General features: G+C 38.4%; 1 protein-coding gene across 2 annotated transcripts in view; it reads right to left on the reverse strand.

The window, feature by feature from the left end:
- The window catches only part of KIAA1958 (KIAA1958 ortholog), a 162,679-nt gene that overhangs the window by 30,264 nt on the left and 113,303 nt on the right, over positions 1-19,112 (reverse strand). Inside the window, exon 3 of one of the 2 annotated variants that reach the window (XM_053565723.1) lies at positions 8,863-8,946. The exons of the other annotated variant lie outside the window; for it this stretch is intronic. Within the exon in view, the coding sequence (XP_053421698.1) occupies positions 8,863-8,946 (84 nt within the window). The remainder of the gene's footprint in view (positions 1-8,862; positions 8,947-19,112) is intronic. 2 annotated transcript variants of the gene reach the window in all.

Raw genomic sequence — 19,112 nt, forward strand, 5'->3', positions numbered from 1 at the left:
CTAATTATGTTGACAGAAATTTGATCTCCTTGACTCGAGGGTATGTCCCAAACTTTCAAATGTAAGTTTTAAAACTTTTCACAGACTACAAAAGCTTGCACTGAAAACCAATAATATAGATACTGTGTAGCTCGATATCAAGTAAATACCAAATTAAATAAAAAGTTACTTTCTAGTTTACTATCTACAAATCTATAACTGGAATTCAAGTCATAGATTTGTGAACAGTTTATTTTCCATCCATAATTGAAAAATAAAGGCTGGGTACAGTGGTTCACACCTGAAATCCCAGCACTTTGGGAGGCAAAGGTGGGAGGATCACTTGAGGCTAGGAGTTGAAGACCAGCCTGAACAACATTGCAAGACCTGTTCTACCAAAAAGGGAGAAAGAGAGAGAGAGAAAGGGGGAAAAAAACCCCAACTAAATATAAATGTAGTAATGGAGTAGGCCAAGAGATGTTCCTTAGAATAAAGGAATAACTGCGTTTATATTATCCTAACAAATTTCAAAAGAAGCTGCTAAAATCAGGATATAACAACACAATGAAAAGTAAAACTTCACGTTCAAAAATAGCCTATTGGAAACTGGCAGTTTAAATGTACTTCTAATAGAAATTTGTGAGTTTAAAAAACAACCACAATTTGGAAAACAAAAAAATATATATACTCTAACTCAATGGAAACGTAGGGTTGTTTTCCTCCCTAAACTCGATAGACAGGACGTCAGGGTGCCTGGGTTCCAGTCCTGGCTCTAACCCTAACAAGGTAAGGCTCACATCCAAAACAGGTGTGAGCACCTAAGCATTCATCTCATCACTCTGGACAGGTTTCCTTGTCTGTGAATGAGGTGATTAGATTAGATGTTTCCAATCTTATTTTACAGCCAGCACACGAAGGATGCGAATAGAGGTAACAGCAGTTCAGTCAGTCTAGTCTCAACAAGGAACAGCAGGAGAATAGGAGACATGAGCATTCCTGGGGAATCTTTGTTTGAGGATGTTTTCTCTTTGCTATTTCCAATTTCCTTGCCCTCTCCAATTTCTCCCTCCAGAGGCCACAGTGACCACGACTCTTCACAGCACTAAAAACTCAGGGGCAGGATGCTCTCTTGGGTCCTTTCCAAGTCTGGCTTCTGTGACTGTAATTCAACAAAGGCAATGACTTACATTAATTCTCTGACCTAATTAATATTCTGATCAAATTGGGACTCTGACCTAAATAATACTCTGATTTTAATTAGACAAAGTTATAGTTCACATAAAAACTCAATTTAAATGTTTTTTTTACAGTTTTTGGCTGGGGCTGGGCTTGAACCCGCCACCTCCGGCATATGGGGCCAGCGCCCTACTCCTTTGAGCCACAGGTGCTGCCCAATTTAAATGTATTAAAATGCTATCTTTTGGGCCACGCCTGTGGCTCAGTGAGTAGGGTGCCGGCCCCATATGCCGAGGGTGGTGGGTTCAAACCCAGCCCCGGCCAAACTGCAACAAAAAAATAGCCGGGTGTTGTGGTGGGCGCCTGTAGTCCCAGCTGCTCGGGAGACTGAGGCAAGAGAATTGCGTAAGCCCAAGAGTTAGAGGTTGCTGTGAGCCGTGTGACATCATGGCACTCTACCCGAGGGCGGTACAGTGAGACTCTGTCTCTACAAAAAAAAAAAAAAAAGTTAAAAAAACCCCCGCTATCTTTTGAAAAATAATGCAATCTTTGGCGGGGCATGGTGATTTATGCTTGTAATCCTACTATTTTGGGAGGCCAAGGGGAAAGGATTTTGTGAGGCCGGGAGTTCACCTGAGCAGCATATGGAAACTCCATCGCTATAAAAAATTAAAATATTAGCTGGGCTTGGTGGGTGCACACCAGGTTGCATCGACTGTGACGATACTATTGTACTTTAGCTCAAGCACCAGAGACACTGTCTCAAACAACAAAAAAAGATGTAATCTTCAGCACCAAACCAGGGTTGGCAGGCCCAATTGGTCAATTTAAATAAGAAACTTTTGATACCTTCTCTTCCTCTGTTTAGAGAAGTGAAATCAAGAGTTGTAGGGAGTTTGTATCATCCCCCCTTTTCTGTTACATCACTAGAACTACACAACCACCAACAGGATGATACCTGCAATGTATAACTTTACCCCTATGCTGTTTGATAATAAGGATCTCTAAAGTTATTCTAGCTTCATCACTTTCCTTTATGAAAAGGTATGCACTCGTATCATCTCTGCCGGATCCCAGAGGGAAGGAAAAGCATTAAATAAAAAACAAAAACAAACATCTAAAGAGACCCTTGACAATGTGCATTTCTTAATAAGTAATTTTTTTTTTTTGCAACAGAGTCTCACTGTGTCGCCCTCAGTAGAGTGCCATGGTGTCACAGCAACCTCAAAATCCTAGGCTTAAGTGATTTTCTTGCCTCAGCCTCCCAAGTAGCTGGGACTACAGGTGCCTGCCACAACGCCCAGCTATTTTTTTTGCAGTTGTTTAGCTGGCCCAGGCTGGGTTTGAACCCGCCACCTTTGGTATATGTGGCTGGAGCCATAACCACTGTGCTACGGTGGTGAGCCTTAATAAGTAATTGTTTATCTGCACCACATCAAATGGTAGATGTGCAGAGATATATTTTGCACAAAGGACTTCTATTTGGGAAATATTTCCTAAACTGACAGAGAACTTGTCAATTCTTTAGTATCTGTAACTATTTTTTTAATGAACTAACCTTTTAAAAAATATCTTTCTGCAATAAATTATCATATATTCCCCTTGACCTTTCTCCCAGAGTCTTGGAAATTTACTTCCTCTATCATATGGTAGAGAGTTTTGTTTATGGATTGTTTTGGCTAGAGAAATAAAGATCAAAATATAGCTTTCCTATAGATAAAACCAGAAAGAAGAGAGATGGATTAATTCTAAAATGTTTGTCTCCCACTAAACTGTGGAGATAATCAACAAACTACAAAAAATCTGAACAGTTTCATAGTCTATCTCTAATTCTGGGAATCACAGGGATAGTATTTTTCCCCTAAAAGCTGCTGTAGTAATCCTAACTCACTAACCCCCTCCCCCCAAACAACAGCAACAATAACAGAATCCTCTATTAATACTGTTCATTTGCTGGCACCAAATCTGCAGGCAAGATCAAACTCTACTGTCCATGGTAGACCAGCAACCAGGGTTTAGTTGGTTACTGGTTGATGGCAGTATTGGCTTATAGGCATAAGAGAGGCATTCTCTCTGGCCACAACTTCCCCTTCCCTGTCTGCACTTTAGCAAACTTGTCTGAAATTTGGTTTCTGGTTTTATTTGGGGTAAAAATAAATGACAATCACTTAAATACATAATTCCTTGGGTACGTATACCCTCACCTCCGTGACAAATTTAAGTGTTCTCTAATAAAGAGTGACACAAACTTCTGCTCTCTACTGGTGACCTGGGAGAACAAACTCTGCTGGCTGTCCCATCTCAAAATAACTATAGTAAGGGGGCCTGAATAATTTGCTAACAAACAAGCCAGGTGATGGCACCAATCTCAATCAATTCAGAGTTCAATGAATACTAAAGATGTTATTACACTAGAGATTTAATTTATAATTTGTCATTTTAGAGGGTCTACAGAAGTACAGCAAATCACTTCTTGAGCAGGCTGCTGCAGCAGAAAAGGACAGGGCTGAATCTGGATCCGGATCCAGTTTCAGATACTGATGCTCTTTTGCGTTAACTGTGACATGAGCAACCCATCTGACTTCTCTGGACTTCCTCATTTATAAAAGAGAAATAATGATACATAATAGAACTATTGTGAGAAGTTAGTGAAACAACTCATAGAAGCACTTAGTACAATGGCACACAGTAAAGGCTCAATAAATGACAGTGGTTGATGACAAATCTTATGCATGTGTGTACCTATGTAAACACCACAGATGGTACAGAAGTGGCTTCACCTTATTACCGATTTTAAAATGGGCTCTAAAAGAAGATGTTCCAGGAAATGCTCAAAGCAGTATTATGCATTCTGCAGCAAACCAACATATTCAATAAATAAATAATGGACAAACTGCACAAGTATAATGTTTAGGAAACTACGCCAAATACTACTGGCATGGAGTTTTTGTGGGCTCTCAAAAATGAAATAAAACTTTTATTATGGTATCTTTAATAAAGTCTTCGAGAAGAGGGACTGTTTTATTCATTTTTGTACCTCTTTCAGTGTCTAGACCCTAGCTGCTCAATAATATTTGTTGATGTGACTATAAATTTTCATCTCAATAAAGTCATTGATTTCATGGCAGCTGGGAGCTAAGCCCTATGGCTCACACTAATAAATGCTATGGAAGTTTCACCTAACAATAATCTAACTGAAAAACCAAACAGGCCTGATCTATGCTACAAAATTTTCAGACTATTCTTTAGTAGACCAGGCAGTGAGTTAACATAGGATAAATTTAACACAGGGAAACATAATTATAAAATAAATAGTTGATATATATTTATGAATCATACTCTGACTAGCTCTAATAACCATGACAACAAATATAATCTTAGAATAAGCTGTCTTGGATAAACATCCTAAATATCTCTTTTTCAAAATTATGGTTTTTAAAAATAATTGCTAACATCTATGGTTTTTAATAGTTGCTTACATAAACATGGAAGAAAGATCAAATTATTTAGTTACATCATCCAAATGTCGACAGGTTGGTTCAGTGTTTTTGTTATAAACAGTGCAAAACTTCCAGAGTTATGTGAGGGACACTGGAGGATTTCTCAGATCCCATTAAGAGTGTAAAATGTACACTTTGTAAATATGGTTTTATTTGAACCATGGGATTATCTAAAAAGGTAGCACATTCGGTTGTGATAAACGCATTAAATGTTCGGGGTTTTGCTCATCTACAATTTTGACATCTACCTCTGCCACAATGTGAACATGTTTGTTTGTTTCTCAAGTTAAAATACCAAATAATAAAAAAAGTATCTGGCAGCGGTATGTCCTCAGTATTGTATAGACAAAAACACAAAATTTAGAGGTAGTTGCAGATTTTTCATATTTTAATCAATTCAAAAAAATACTATAATGTGGCTGTGTTTCTAACCAAGCCATTCTTCAGAAAAAAAGAATCTTCTGAATCTATATCACAGTGTTTCTGTTTGGTTTATCAGAGCAAAATACACATAAATAAGAAATAATTCACATTCTCAATTTAATCGTGTTCTTCTAAATGAAAATGCAGGATGATGAAGCAAGAGACAGATTTTCATTTCAGTACCTCAATAAACATAAACAGGGATTCACAATTTTTTAGTTCTTTCTCAGTGCGTACTAACTGCCCTTTCTCCCTAAGACAAACTTACTTTGCTGTCAAAAACATATCAAGAATTTAGAAACCATGTCAATTAAAAACTATAATGCACAACCATGTTTCTTTTTTTTACAGAGATCTTTTTTTTAAAAACGAGGTAATGCCCATAAAAATAACTATTTTTTAACAAGAGTTCCCTTGAAGTAGGCTGTCTTGTACACTTATGGCCCAGCTGTAGGATAAGGAGAAAAGGAAGGTTTTGTTAAAAGAACTGAAAGAGGCATTATGATTCAGAATGTCTGGAGGGTGGGGGACTCCAAGACACAGTGCCACGGGAAAGATCACTCAGCTGTCCCTTTAATCAGAGGGATGGTAAGACACTGAGTCCCCATCTCTGGCTCAAATCACTGGGAACTAATTATAAGCTGGTACTGAGAAAGAAAAACTCTGGACTGAGATGACAGACTGCCATTTCCTTAGCTGTAATCTAATCGACCCACCTTGATCTCACCATTTTTCGGAGATAACTCACCTTCTTTTCAAAGTTGCCAAAAGCACTAGGATAATGTATAGAGAATTAAATATGTATATACTGAAATTCATCTGAAGAAATATTTGCCAAAATGTTAACAGTATTCATCTTTGGCTAGCAAATTTATGAGTATATATTTATTTTCCTTATCCTTATCTGTATTTTCTAATTTTTAAATAATCAGTAACTATTACTTATGTATGTGACGCATCTAATTCACTGAGTACAGTGCTGGCACACTAACTGGCTCAAAAATGGCAGCTATCATCAATATTAATACAAAAAATAAAGCAAGACATCCTTTGCTCTTCTTTCTTCTTTCTGCATATGTAAATGAATGCTTCTCTACGGAGGGAAAGTCATGAAAATGAAGCTAATTCCACCACACAAAGTCTACAGCAGACTTCCCACTCCTGAGCCAAAAGAGAAGTCACAGCTTTGAGGAATGGGTTGTTACACGCTTACAACTTAGTGTTGCAAAGAGCCGCCTAGCCAAGGGAAAGCTCAGCTCCATGATGATTTAAGCAGACAAATCAGAGTATTTGCCCTGCTCATACAAAAAATTAATACATAAAATACCCCCTACCTTCCTAGCTAATGTCAATTAGGAGGTCTTTGAAGAACAAATTATCTCCCAATAGAAATCCACATCCAACAAACCAATTAAGGTTTGGAGTTTATGTGTGTTAATGATTATAAAGGATAGGAACCTAGTTTTAACGGACCAGCTATAGAATAAGGAGAACAGGAGGTTTAATGTCTAAATGTATGGTATTTTTGATGTATGGTTAGTTAGTATCTTAACTAACAATTTACCACAGGCTTCAAAACTTGAAAACAAAGACCTTGGAAAAATCACCACAAATGCTTAACCAAAATTATTACTATTATAATTGCAGGATATCGCAGAAAAATGAATTTATATTTACTGTAGAAGAAACTCACACATTTTCAAGAATGTTTAGAATTCAGCAAAACCTGGCAACAGAATATTGTTACTTAAAATGAGTGTCAATATTCCTTTGATCTCAACTACAGTCAAGAAACCCCCTGGGGAAAAGAGGCTGAAGTTTAATGCATATAAATAAATAATTCAGGGGTTTGAACTTTGAAAAGGATGAATTTTTTTGTTGTCTTGACTAGTGCTTCTAGATTTTTAGTTAAGACTTTTCCATTCTCTACCTTTTCTTTATGCTTGATACACAAGTAATGCTTAGGAACACTTTTAAAGCTTTAATAGTTTTAAATTTCTTCTTATCCAGTAATCAAACTTCATTTATACTGATTTCTTAGGGACAAAAAAAACAGTCCATCCAGCCTCAAGAACAACAGTAAAAATGAACTATGTAACAGTCTTTTTTGCCACGATATCAGACTTTGCATATTATTTTAAAATTATGTTATCTTCCTAAAAGAATGGCACCTTTATTCCCTCCTTCTACTCCTCTTCCTCCCAAAAAGACAGTAAACATCTAGACTTTCGTACACTGCAAAAAATGAGGCACGAGAGCTAAAATTCTAATAAATTAAAAAAAGAATATTAAATACATCGATGCTGAGCTTATAAAACACTTTCATACTTTGGACCTGGCTAAATACAGTTTTATGTAAGCAGTAAAGTTACTGCTGACTCCTCTCGAGTAGCATAAAAATTTTTAAATTAAAAAAATAAAGCCACTTATTAAGGACACTAAAAATGCGAGGTGGAGTGGGACAGAAAAGCAGGAGTTGAGGATACAAGCGTCAAGGATGACTGTTTCCTTTTTGACAGTTAAAAAAAGAAAAAAACAGGATTCCTTCTCTATTTTGCGTTGCCTGAGAACCACTATGGTTTTGTACAGTCTGTGACAGTAATTACATTTAATCACCCACAAGTACATTTGCCTTAAACCTATAAATACTGTCATACTAAATTATCTCCATTGGCTTATTTGTAAAAAGAAAAATATATATTTATATTTTTATAAAGTTAATTAACACTGATGGCAGAGGAAAGGGAATGAAAAGTAGTGTATAATCAATCCCAGTTTCTCTGGACACAGTAACAAAACTGGGTCTTGCTCAAGCCACCTGGTCAAGCAGTGTCTGAGGAAGAGTCATAGGAGGCGGAGACGATGAAATTGCCACTGTTGGAGTGTCCAGCCACTGACTGGGCGGCCTGCTGGCTCAGATTGTTACAGATAAGCACCAACTGGTTGCTCTGGGCCTCGGACAAAGTGCTACAGCTTTGATACACACTGAAGTTAGTTTTCCTGCCCGGGATGTTGCCCTTTTCACACATGGTCTTCACCATCTTGGCCAGCTTGTTCTTACCAAGAGCTTGGCAATTGTACCAATGCAGAGCTGCCAAGTTCACGACTGGCTTGATGGATAGGTAGAAGGGGGCATCCTCATAGCGCATGGCAGGAGGCCGCCGCTGAGCATACTCCTTATAGTCCTGCACTGGGCAGGTTTGTGGGGCGTGTTGGGTGGCATACACACGCGAGTCTGTTCCCCCCCTCTTGGTTTTGGCATTCAGGTCCCCAGTGTCCTGACCCATCCACTCCAAGTACTCCAGGCCTGTTTCTGTCACCCGGAGCCGGATGTCACCCCATTTCAAGGTAGATCCGTGGAATCCTGTGCAGTGCCCAAAAGCTTTTGTGTTGTTGAGCCAGACTAGGTTGAGCAAACCCTCAGGATTATATCGGCTTAGCAGCCCCCGCTTACGCAGGATGAGCTCATCAGCAAAGGTGAGCTTCATGGACTTGTGTGGCTTATTTCCTTTTCCTTTGCAGCGGAGTTCAATTTGCTTCTGTTTCAGGGCCTCTTGGGAACGCTTGAATTCCTTATCCCTAGTGATACTGTAGCCATACCTGTGTTCTTTCAGGTACCTTTCAAGCCCACACTGGTAATTGGCCAAGCTGTTGGGTTCATATTCAGACCCATCCTTCTGCCTGGCATCAACAAAGAAAGACGCAAGGTAGGCATCCAACTCCTTGCAAGGGATGACATAAATCTCTCTTGTCTCAGAAGGATACTTGGAGATGAGGAACTCACGGAAATTGCGGAGCGCGGTCTGCGTGCTCCGGATGGTTTTCTCGTTCTGCTCCCTGCTGAGCTCAGCTGCTCTTTCATCCTGGTCTGCAACAAATTGGGGGGGAGGAATAAAGAGGGTGTTGATGAGTTCAGACAATGCACTTTCTACTCTGAAATAAAGTTTCCTTCTCTAATGACAAGGGAAAGAAGGAATCAGTTTTACAGAGATTACTGATAAATGTTATTTACATACCTGTCTAAGCCAACTCCAGTTTCACAAATGATGCACTAGACAAGTGTACAGCCCATTACAAGCAAAACGAGCTTCTCGTGTCACTGGCACATAGTCTAGTGTGTGAAGGTTTGTGGAAAGACGGAGATTAGAGACAGCTTTCGTTTTAGGAAAAATGTAGGACTGAAATGTGTTATTTATCTTACTGCCGTGTACAAGGGCCCATTAGCGCTGATAAACTCGTTCTGAATAACTTCATTTGTGAAACCAGAGGTTGTACTGGTTCCATTTTGTTGAGTTTAACTAAAAATATGTTTGTTATTTTAACACATCATTAAAAACCTATATTAAATAATGACTACGCAGGTCTTTTACGCTGGTTAATCAGATACTTATTCTATAACAATTCAGGTAAACACAGCTTGTAAGTATGCTATATATAATTGCAGGGCAGTTTGCAATAAGTGATAAAAATATTTAGTATGTTGGAGGGTTAGGATAAAACATCATAGCTATAAAGATTGGAGAATTAAATATGAATTAGGCAATTATAGTCAAGATGTAAGAAAGGGGGTATGTCTCCTGGATACATAATTTTATTTTATTAATTTATTATTTATATTCTGCTGAGGAGTTAAAAGGCCTTTTTCTGGTATGGATCATCCATGATTAAGTACCAATATTTCAGAGTAGCAGTCCTCACACTTTACTGTGCTTCAGATTTGCTCAGGATGCTCAAACAAAATGTAGATTACTAGGTGGCAGGTCTAGGAATATGCATTTTAACCAGTACCTCTGGTGCTCATGATAAAGTCTGAAAGAGTACATTTTAAGAAACAAAGTTGTAGTGCCTATGTCCTAAGTAGGAAATCCTACTATATATTGACCAATTTTTTGTAATGGTCAAGTTTAATGATATCATTTAAATGGTTCCATTTCAATAAAAATGTTAATTTAAATTTAAGGTCAACATTAATAATAAAAACATCTTGGTAAAAATCACTACTACTATGTCAGAGATAATCTGGGTGAAATTTAAAAGACGAACCCTAAAAATGAAATTGTGTGATAAAAAACCCTAGGTTATCCTACTGGTATCTGTGGTTGGTTTTTATTTTATTTTTATTTTTTAGTTTACTATTATTATTTTTTAGAGACAGAGTCTCACTTTGTTGCCCTCGGTAGAGTGCTATGACATCACAGCTCATAGTAACCTCTAGCTCTTGGGCTTAGGTGAATCTCTTGCCTCAGCCTCCCAAGAAGCTGGGACTACAGGCGCCGGCCACAATGCTTGGCCATTTTTTTTGCTGTTGTTGCAGTTTGGCTGGGGCTGGGTTCGAACTCGCCGCCCTCGGTATATGGGGCCAGGGCCCTACTCACTGAGCCACAGGTGCTGCCCAATATCTGGGGTTAATATAAAACAAAATAGGAAATGTAATTTCTGATTCTAAAGTACAAAATAAAAAGCATTTTATTTATACCAATTATCCTATGTAGGAAAACTTTAATAGGTAAGGTTGCTCAGTAGAAGTCTTTATAATTACCCCATCCAGTAATTATAATTAAATAAAATTTCTATACCCTAAATTTTATTTAAAAAGCACCCTACTTTATGGCAGAATGCAGTGGCTCATGCCTATAATCCTAACACTTTGGGAGGCTGACACAGGATGATCACTTGAGCATGGGCGTTCAAGACTATCCCGAGCAAAAGCAAGACCCCTTCTCTACTAAAAATAGAAAAAAGTGAGCTGGCGGTCATGGTGCACACTTGTAGTCCCACCTATTTGGGAGGCTGAGGTAGGAGGATTGCTTGAGACAGGAGTTTGAGGTTGCAGTGAGCTATGATGATGCCACTACACTCTACCCAGGGCAACAGAGCAAGACTGTCTCACAAAAAAAAAAACAAACAAAAACAAAAACCACACACTACTTTGTGTATTATTACACATATTTATAAATAACTATATTATCATAAAATTGTAAGATGTGATTGCCAAAATCCACATAACTTTATCAAATGAAATTCACTAAATTAGTTAGGTATTTTTATAGGCCCATTTTTGAGAAATCACGTTTCCAAAATTCAAATATACAAAAGCATATTTTAGGCTTCAACAGACTTAACTTTCAGTTATGTAATTTTCTCCCAGTAGAAATTATTTATGTATCAACAATAAATTCTATCTTCCCATTAAAAACATGGAAGCCACAGGCTGAATGTAACCTTTGATATTCTGGATTCCTCGACTGTTTACATGTGAAGCCAAAGGAGACAAGACATCTGTTTATTTTAGCTACTTGTTCAAACACCTATCATAGCAGTCTCCAAACTTCAAACAAAGACTTTCTAAGAAATAAACATTCACAGACAATTTTAGTGGGGAAATTTCTAGCTTCTGACCTCTCAGATGGGATCTTTCCCAACACTTACTTGTCAGGGTTGAAGACTGACATGTATTGCCATCCCACACTACTATGGGACTTGTTCTGGGATGTGAAAGATTTTGAGGAGACAAACAAAACTTATTAATCAGTGAAAAAACCCACAGCATTTCCTATCGCTCTCTGTTGGGCATGTTCTGATAGAGGCTAAATCTTCCATTAGAAACCCAATATATGGGTTGGCAATATATGTTAGTCTTCATCTCAGACAACTAAGTATTGGGAAAGATCCCAGGTGAGAGTTCACAAGCTAGAAATTTTCCCACTAAAGTTGTCTGTGAAGGCCTGAACTGGGGTATTCTGAATTCAGGATATATAAGGAGTTACAGGTTAGTGAGGTTGATTCTTTTAACTAGAACTGACATATATTGCAGGACTATCAAGAAGTTCAAGATAAAGAAGCAGCTTAAAATTGTATTCATTTCTTTTGGATGATTCAGTGTGCTTTTCATTCACAAGGTGTTTAATAACTATCAAATCATACCATGAAATTACTGATTCTAGCAGTTGATCCTTATCTTCGTGTTCTAAAATATTCATTACTTTCTATTATACCTCCTTTTTAGAAAACTAAACTGATTGAAACTTATATACAAAACCTTTGGGTATCAATTTAAAAGTAAATGAGTGACATAGAATTTTTCCCAAGTTCTTTTAAGATATGTGATCCAAAAAGTTTAAGTATGTTAGGCTAAATTGAGCACCAGCAGTTAGTCTGAAGTAAGTGGAACTGGTGAAGATGAGTGAGAAGGATCTAGAGGGCTGGCCTGGGTGTCACCAACTGTGATAGTTCCCCGGGTGAGGTAGCAAGCTCCCCTACTTTTAAATCTCCTCCCCCTTTTATTTTATTTATTTTGTTTTTTATTTTTTTGAGACAGAGTCTCACTTTGTCACCCTGGGTAGAAAGCTGTGGGATCACAGCTCACAGCAACCACAAACTCTTGGGCTTAAGCAATCCTCTTGCCTCAGCCTCCCCAGTAGCTGGGACTATAGGCGCCCCCCACAATGCCTGGCTATTTTTAGAGATGAGGTCTTGCTCTGGCTCCATTGGTCTTGAATTCCCGAGCTTAAGCAATCCACCCCCTTGGCCTCCCAGAGTGCTACGATTACAGGTGCAAGCCATGGGACCCTGCCTCCTCCACATTTTTAGCAACATGCTAAAACATTCAAAGTTGATTGACCCATTCTCATCTTTTCAACTCATCTTCGGCCCAGCCTTGTTTTCAAGCCTTTCCCTTCTTTCCACTGGGCCTCAACTTAGTTAAGAGTCAACCAATATATGTGGGGGAAAATACAACTAAAGAAAAACATCCCACTGTCATAGCCTTTCCTAATACCTTGGAATGTGCAACGAGAGGAGGCTGGAAGGGTAAAAGACACCCTCATTCATTTTTAAGGGAAAGACTTTTTTTCAACTAATAACAAAATCAAATAAAACCAGAGAAGTTGAACAATAAAACACAGAACTATTAAAATTATCTTGTCTTGGGCAGTGCCTGTGGCTCAGTGAGTAGGCACCGGCTCCATATACTGAGGGTGGTGGGTTCAAACCCAGCCCCGGCCAAACTGCAACAAAAAAATAGCCGGGTGTTGTGGCGGGCGCCTGTAGTCCCAGCTGCTTGGGAGGCTGAGGCAAGAGAATCACATAAGCCCAAGAGCTGGAGGTTGCTGTGAGCCGTGTGACGCCATAGCACTCTACCGAGGGCAGTAAAGTGAGACTCTGTTTCTACAAAAAAAAAAAAAAAAAATTATCTTGTCTTTATCCCTAGTTTTAGAAAAATTTGTTCCGGTCCTTTTAAACTTTTATTTTCTGTAACATACATACAATGAAAAAGACAGCTAGCTACCAGCACCCCAGGAGCCTTCCTCGTGTCCTTTCTTCTAGCTATTCCCTCTCAACAAGAAAAACTGCTTCCCTGACTTGAAACATCATTTGTTTGGTTTGTTACTGTAATATGTACGAATGGACTTTTAGGAGGGAAACTCCTTTTTTTTTTTTTGGCCGGGGCTGGGCCTGAACCCACCACCTCCGGCATATGGGACCGGCGCCCTACTCCTTGAGCCACAGGCGCCGCCCAGGAGGGAAACTCTTACATGTCTGGCTATTTTGACTCAACATCCTGTTTATGAGTTTCATCTATATTATTGTATATTTGTAGATTATTTTCCTCATAGCTATGTACCATTCCATTTTCCAAATACATCGTAATTTCTTTTTCCATTTTTTTGGACACTGCATTCCATTCATTTGCAGTTTGGGGCTATTTTCAATAAAACTACTATTAACATTCTAGTAGATATCTTTTGGTGACCATGTGCATGGACTTCTGTTGGATATATACTTAAGACTGGACTTGCCAGGTCAGAGGAAATCACACATTTAACCTTAATAGACACTGACAACCATTTTCCAAAGTGGTTGTACCAATTCACTTTTCCCACCATAGGAAAATGTGCTCAATATCTTCAGCACCATTACACCCTGTTAATCTTTCTTATTTTACTCACTCTGCTGGTAGTTTTTTGTCTTCATTTTCCTGATGACTAATGCTGCTGAACACCTCTTCATGTTTACTGGCCATTTGGATATCCTGTTTTGTGAAATATCTGTTCAAATATTTTGCCCATTTTTCCACTGAACTGTCTGCTCTTTCCTTACTGTTTGTGTCAGAGGGTCCCCCCCCACCCCCGCCCCCAGAGTCTCATTTTGTCGCCCTTGGTAGAGTGTGGTGGCATCACAGCTCACAGCAACCTCCAGCTCTTGGGCTTAGGTGATTCTCTTGCCTCAGCCTCCCGACTAGCTGGAACTACAGGCGCCTGCCACAACGCCTGGCTATTTTTTTGTTGCAGTTTGGCCAGGGCCGGGTTTGAACCCGCCACCCTCAGTTTATGGGGCCAGTGCCCTACTGAGCCACAGGTGCTGCCCTGTGTCAGAGGTCTTAACTTAAGACTCATATCTAGAATATGAGTCAAATAAATGTATTGCAAATGTCTTATTCCAGTCTGTAGCTTGCCTTTTTACTTCCTTAATGGTGTCTTTTAATAAGAGTTCCTAATCTTAATATAGTCCAACATATCTAATTTTTTTCCTATATGGTTCATGCTTTTTGTGTCCTGTTAAAAAAAACTCTTGCAATTTCCAAGGTTATGGAAGATCTTCCATTTCTTCTTCTTCTTTTTTTTTTTTTTTTGAGACAGAGTCTCACTTTGTCACCCTTGATAGAGTGTTGTGGCATCCTAGCTCACAGCAATCTCAAACTCTTGGGCTCAGGCGATTCTCTTGGGCACCACAACACCCAGTTATTTTTAGAGATGAGGTCTCACTTTGGCTTAGGCTGGCCTTGAACCCGTGAACTCAGGCAACCCACCCGTCTCGGCCTCCCAAGTGTTAGGATTATAGGCATGAGCGCCGAGCAATCTTCCATTTCTTCTAAAAGCTTTACTGTTTTACATTTCAATCTGCAATCCATCTAAGGATTGATTTTCATATTTTGATCTGCCATCCACTAGAATATCCACCTGTATGTTCTGAGACAGAAATTAAGACTGACTTTTTTCAGTTTGGATCATGACACATTTGATTTTAATTAATTAATAAAATTTGAACAGGCAGGCGGTGCCTGTAGCTCAGTGGGTAGGGTGCCGGCCCCATATACCAAGGGTGGCAGGTTCAAACCCGGCCCCAGTACAACAAAAAAATAGCCAGGCGTTCTGGCAGGCAACTGTAGTCCCAGCTACTTTGGAGGCTGAAGCAAGAGAATCGCTTACGCTTAGGAGTTTAAGGTTGCTGTGAGCTGTGATGCCACAACACTCTACCAAGGGCGATAAAGTAAGCCCCTGTCTCTAAAAAAAAAAAAAAAAGAAAGAAAAAATGTTTTGAATAGGCAATTTAAGCATATGTGGTATAGCATCTAAAAGCTACAAATGGGAATAGAGTGACAATAAGTCACCTTCTCGTATCATCACTTTGTCACCAAGTTTCCCTCTTCATGGCAACCAATTGATTTGATATAATTTTGGAGATATTTTATAGACACACACTTATTCTTTTTTTTTTTTTTTTTCAAAATGCAGGTAGGAATATATTATACCCTCTGTTCTATACCCTGGTTTTTATCCTTAACTATATAGTGGAGATAGCGTCATATCATTACATATACAGTTGCCTCAATCTTTTCTTTTTTTTTTTTTTTTTGGCCGGGGCTGGGTTTGAATCCGCCACCTCTGGCATATGGGACCGGCGCCCTACCCGCTGAGCCACAGGTGCCGCCCCCAGCCTCAATCTTTTCAATAGGTGTACAATGGCTCAACACCTGTAGCTCAGCAGCTATGGTACCAGCCACATACATTAGAGCTGGCAGGTTTGAACCCAGCCTGGGCCTGCCAAACAACAATAACAACTGCAATCAAAAAATAGCCAGGCGTTGTGGTCAGCACCTGTACTCCCAGCTACTTTGGAGGCTGAGGCAAGAAAATTGCTTAAGCCCAAGAGTTTGAGGTTGCTGTGAACTGTGATGCCACAGCACTCTACTCAGGGCGACATAGTGAGACTCTGTCTCAAAAAAAGAAGTAGTTGTACAATACTTTCTATGGATACACCATAATACATTTTTCTAGTTTCCCAATTCCCTATGGCTAGACATTTGCCTTATTTCCACCCTGCTGCTATTACAATGCTGCAATGGGTACCCTTGTACACATGACATTTCTGACGCATGGGCAAGTGTACATACAGAATGCGTTTCCAAATCAGAACCTGCACTATACTGTACAAACATATGTTTCCAAGAAAGTATAAGAGTTCTGGTTTAATCACACCTCCCAGACCAGATGTATTTGATTATGTATTATCAAACTTTTTTTTTTGAGACAGAATCTCACTTTGTTGCCCTGGGTAAAGCTTCATGGCATCATAGCTCACAGCAACCTCAAACTTTTAGGCTCAAGCGATCCACTTGCCTTAGTCTCCCAAGTAGCTAGGACTATAGGTGCCTACAACAATGCCTGGCTAATTTTTAGTGATGGGGTCTCCCTCTTGTTCCAGCTGGTCTCGAACTCCTGAGCTCAAGTAATCCACCTGCCTTGGCCTCCCAGAGTGCTAAGATTACAGGCATGAGCTACCACCCCCCCCACACAACTTCTTTTTTTTTTAAAGACAGAGTCTTCCTGTGTTGCTGGACTAGAGTGCAGTGGTGTTATCATAGTTCATTGCAGCTTCCAGCTCTTAGGCTCAAGTAATCCTCCTACCTCCCAGCCTCCTGAGTACCTGGGACTATAGGTATGCACCATAATTTTGTTAAATGTTTTTAGAGACAGGGTCTTGCTATGTTGCCCATGTTGGTCTCAAATTTCTGGCATCAAGCAACTGGATCCTGCTACCTCCGCCTCCCACGTAGCTAGGAATTATAGGAGTGAGCCACCTCACCCAGCATATTACCAAACTTCTTAATCTCTGCTTATCTAATTGATAAAACATATTATGGTTTTATTTATTTTGCATTTCTTTTATAAGTGAGATTTAACATTTTTTTTGAAATACTTCCTAGCTCTGTTTTGTCATTGTTCTCTCTGAATTCTTTTCCTCCTCTGTTCATTTTCTTTTTTATACTGACTTCTTACAGGAAGTCTAGATAGGTTTAGGAAATTTACATTTATGCTTACTCTTAATTCTTGATATTTACTATTTACATATTTATTTAACTCTATTATTATATTTTATATATTATATTTATCTCTTTGGTATATATATGGTGGCATTTTTTTCTGTAAACTTTTAGTTTGCTTTTTATATTTGTGACTCTTACATTCGGGATTGAATTTCTCTTCTCTAAAAATGTATTCTATATTTTATGTTATACTTAGAGATTTTTCTCCACTATAAAACCTTTTATGTTTTCTTGGAAAATATGCATTTTTAATATTTAAATATCTAATTTATTTTTATGGAGAGTAAGGTAGGCATCAATTCAATATTTTTCTAAATAGTTGCCTAACTGTCCTGACACTATTGACTGAACAATCTATTTTTTTCATCACTGACATGAGATGGCATCTTTATCACATGCTAAGTTCCTTGTATTTGAGTCTATCCTAAATTTTTAATTTTGTTCCATTAACTGGTATCCTTATTAGTACAAAATATACTGCCATTTTAAATAAGGTATCATACTAATTTGTTTTAATAACTGGTAGGCCTATTCAACTCCTTTCTTCCTCTATTATTTCTGGATATTCCAGGATATTTAAAAATTTTTGTATAACAAATAAGCTTTAGAATTAGCTCTTGTAGCTTCAAAACTAAAATCCCATTGGTATTAGCATTGATAAAATTAAATGTACACTAGATTTAGGTAAAACTAACATATTTATGGTATGAATTCTTCCTCTTTACTGTATTAGACTAGATTTTTTTTTTTTTTTGAGACAGAGTCTCATTATGTCACCCTTGGTACAGTGCCGTGGTGTCACAGCTCATAGCAACCTCAAACTCTTGTGCTTAAGTGATTCTCTTGCCTCAGCCTCCCATGTAGCTGGGACTACATGTGCCCACCGCAACGTCCAGCTATTTTTTTTCTTATAGTTGTCATTGTTTTAGAAGGCCCAGGCCAGGTTCAAACCTGCTAGTTCTGGTGTACGTGGCCGGTGCCCTAACCACTAAGCTATGGCGCTGAGCCCATTTCCTTTCAATTTTTAATAGTCCATATATCCTTTTGTTTTCTAAGTACTCCCAAAACAGGTTCCTCTATAACATGCTAAATAATAGTGATTGGTTGTGGCTCAGTACTGAAATTAATGAGAAAGTCTCTTATTAAAAAATGGCAACTTTGGGTTTATGTTACACTAATAAAGGTATTAAATACATAAAATTCTTAAGTACTGCCTTACCTACATCCCGTAAGTTTTGCTGTTATTATTGCTGTTATTGTTATCTAGAAACTCTGCATTACTGATTTCACAATAAAAATCTCTCAGTCAAAATTTTTAAAGTGTTATAAATTAGGTACTTTAAAGGTTCTGAATTTTGTTTAGAATGTTTAGTTTTACTTCATTGTGCTCTAAGATGGTATTCCTGCTATTTTCTATTTTTGTTGTTGTTGTCATTGTTGTTTTCGCAGGTCCAGGCTGGGTTCTAACCCGCCAGCCCAGGTGTATGTGGACGGCGCCCTAATCACTGAGCTACAGCTACCAAGTCTGCTATTTTCTATTTTGAAGAATTTGAGATTTTTTTGCCAGTATTGCAACATAGCAGAAAGTCTACACACTGTTGAGGAATATTGTTCACAATGTTCATTCTCTCTTCTTGACTCAATATGGCTATTTAATATGTGAATTTTCCCTTTGTGTATTGTGCCCTTGTCTCTACAATTAAAATTTCATTTTTCATTACATCCTGTTCTAGTCATGTAACTTCTCCTTAAAATATTTTTTTGCAGCAAATTCTTATATAAATCTGTAACTTATAATTATTTATTAGAAGTTTATCCTGTCTTTTGTATTATACTAGTATTTTTTATCAGAATTAGTTTCCTTAGAAAAAATAATTAGGGATAGGCACTGTGGCTCATGCCTGTAAACCTACCACTCTGGAGGCAGA

Source organism: Nycticebus coucang, chromosome 2, assembly GCF_027406575.1.
Source record: "Nycticebus coucang isolate mNycCou1 chromosome 2, mNycCou1.pri, whole genome shotgun sequence".
Lineage (NCBI taxonomy): Eukaryota > Metazoa > Chordata > Mammalia > Primates > Lorisidae > Nycticebus > Nycticebus coucang.